Raw genomic sequence first — 2,422 nt, 5'->3', positions numbered from 1 at the left:
ACCGATGCACCGGCCAGACGAGGAGAAGACGACGTTCATAACGCTAGGAGGTACGTACTGTTATAAAGTGATGCCATTACTAAAAAATGCAGGAGCTACATATCAAAGGCTAATGAATAAGGTATTTAGCAATCTTATCGGCAAAACGGTAGAAGTGTACGTCGACGACATCCTGGTGAAGACTGCCCAGGCTGAAGATCTCATCAGCGATTTAGGGACTGTGTTCGCATCTTTTCGGCGGCACAACATGAGGCTTAACCCCTTAAAGTACGCCTTCGCCATGGAAGCCGGGAAGTTTTTGGGTTTCATGATACCCAAAGAGGGGTAGAAGCCAACCCAGAGAAATGTGAAGCAATCCTGCGGATGACGAGCCCGGGATGTGTTAAAGATGTGCAGAGGCTAGCAGGAAGACTCACGGTGCTATCCCGGTTCCTCGGCGCGTCGGCTGCCAAAGCTCTTCTGTTCTTCAATTTGGTGAAAAAAGGGATAGTGTTTGAGTGGACCCCGACGTGCGAGGAAGCCTTCAATCACTTCAAGAGCATCATCTCGGCACCCCCTGTTCTCGGTAAGCCCAGAGATGGAGAGACGCTATTCTTGTACTTGGTAGTAACTGATGAAGCTTTGGCAACTATCCTGGTACGAGAAGAAGGGAAGATTCAGCAATCGGTCTACTTCGTGAGCAACGCGTTACAGGGGGCAGAACTGAGGTACAGTAAGCTGGAAAACCTGGCATATGCGCTCCTGACCTCCTCCCATAGGTTACGACAATACTTCTAAGGACACCAGATAATCGTCAGGAAGGACCAAGCAATCCGCCAAGTGCTGCAAAAACCCGACCTTGTGGGCAGGATGATGACTTGGGCAATCGAACTGTCTCAGTATGACTTACAATACGAATCCAGACATGCAATCAAGGCCCAAGCAATGGCCGACTTCCTGGTAGAAGTAACAGGAAACCCTCCCAAGACACCGAACACATGGTAAAAGCTCCATGTGGACGGAGTCTCCAACCAAACATTCGGGGGATCAGGAATAATCCTAGAAAGCCCAACAAGAGTTGTGTATGAACAATTAGTCAAGTTTAAGTTCCCGGTGTTCAATAATCAAGCAGAATATGAGGCCCTTCTTGGCGGCCTACTTTTGGCAAGAGAGGTCGGGGCCTCCAGAGTGGAAGTGTGCAACAACTCCCAGGTCGTAACATCACAGATTAATGGAACGTATCAGACTAGAGACTCACTATTGCAAAAATTCTTGGAGAAGGTCAAAATGCTGAGTGAGGAGTTTAACGAGGTCACGGTGCAGCACGTTCCGAGAGAGAGGAACACCTGAGCCGACCTCCTATAAAAAATGGCAAGCACAAAGCCAGGAATGAGGAACCGATCTCTGATTCAAGGTTTAGTGAAGGAACCAACGGTAACCCTACATATAGCACGTACTGCCGACCCCCCCTCATGGATAGATCTAATCATCGATCTCCTAGAAAACGGTAAGCTCCCTGATGATGACAAGACGGCAAAGGCACTGAGAAGAGAAGCGGCTAAGTATATGATAATACAAGGTCAGCTATTTAAGAAGGGGCTGAACCAACCTCTATTGAAGTGCCTACGCCCCGACCAGACGGACTATGTCTTAAGCGAAGTCCACGAGGGGTGTTGCCCCATCACATCGGAGGAAAGGTCGTAGCCCAAAAGCTTGTCAGGGCTGGCTACTATTGGCCCTCAATGATGTCGGATTCTAAGGAGTTCGTGAAGAAATGCAAGAGGTGCCAGGAAAAAGCCAACTTTCACAAAGCGCCGACGGTTGAGCTAAGCCTACTGATGGCCTCCCGACCATTCTCTCAATGGGGAGTCGACCTGCTAGGACCCTTCCCGGTCAGACCTGGGCAGGTCAAATACCTAATTGTTGCCATCAATTATTACACCAAGTGGGTAGAGGCCAAACCATTGGCCAGCATATATTCGGCAAACTGCCAAAAATTTATGTGGAGGTAGGTAATAGCCAGATTCGGGATCCCAAAGGTTGTCATCTCAGACAACGAAACACAGTTTGTCGATAAAAAGTTTGGGGAATTTCTCACCAGTTTAGGGATAAAGCAGACGTTCTCATCTGTCGAGCACCCACAAACTAACGGCCAAGTCGAAGCAGCGAACAAGGTCATCCTACAAGACCTCAAAAAGTGACTTGACCAGAAGAAGGGAACCTGGGCAGACGAGCTAGCGTCGGTCCTCTGGTCCTATCGCACAATGCAGCAGTCATCTACCGGGGAGACGCCCTTCCAGCTCACTTACAGGGTTAACGCGATAATACCAGTAGAGATTGGGGAACCGAGCCCATAACTACTCTTGGAAGGAGTTGAGGAAGCCGTGGAGAAGGACTTGGTAGACGAAACTAGAGAAATGGCCCACTTGTCGGAGACGGCGTT

At 49.2% G+C, this 2,422-nt stretch overlaps 1 protein-coding gene across 1 annotated transcript; it reads left to right on the top strand.

Moving 5' to 3' along the window:
• The first annotated feature begins 1,724 nt into the window (after window positions 1–1,724).
• Window positions 1,725–2,180, top strand: LOC140180292 (uncharacterized). Its single transcript, XM_072220755.1, has 2 exons — window positions 1,725–1,886; window positions 1,992–2,180. Exons 1-2 carry the CDS (start codon window positions 1,725–1,727, stop codon window positions 2,178–2,180), a joined length of 351 nt encoding a protein of 116 aa, XP_072076856.1.
• Window positions 2,181–2,422: the final 242 nt, after the last annotated feature.

The sequence above is a fragment of the Arachis hypogaea genome, chromosome 16 (assembly GCF_003086295.3).
Source record: "Arachis hypogaea cultivar Tifrunner chromosome 16, arahy.Tifrunner.gnm2.J5K5, whole genome shotgun sequence".
Taxonomy (NCBI): domain Eukaryota; kingdom Viridiplantae; phylum Streptophyta; class Magnoliopsida; order Fabales; family Fabaceae; genus Arachis; species Arachis hypogaea.
The sequence above is the reverse complement of the archived record's forward strand: the minus strand, read 5'-3'. Positions and strand labels throughout refer to the sequence as shown.

Bases quoted from the DNA above. Each gene is read 5' to 3' on its own strand.
- LOC140180292 (XM_072220755.1), top strand. From the start codon at position 1,725: ATGTCGGATTCTAAGGAGTTCGTGAAGAAATGCAAGAGGTGCCAGGAA. The intron at 1,887-1,991 runs GTCAAATACCTA...ATGTGGAGGTAG, and splicing joins TCCCGGTCAGACCTGGGCAG to GTAATAGCCAGATTCGGGAT.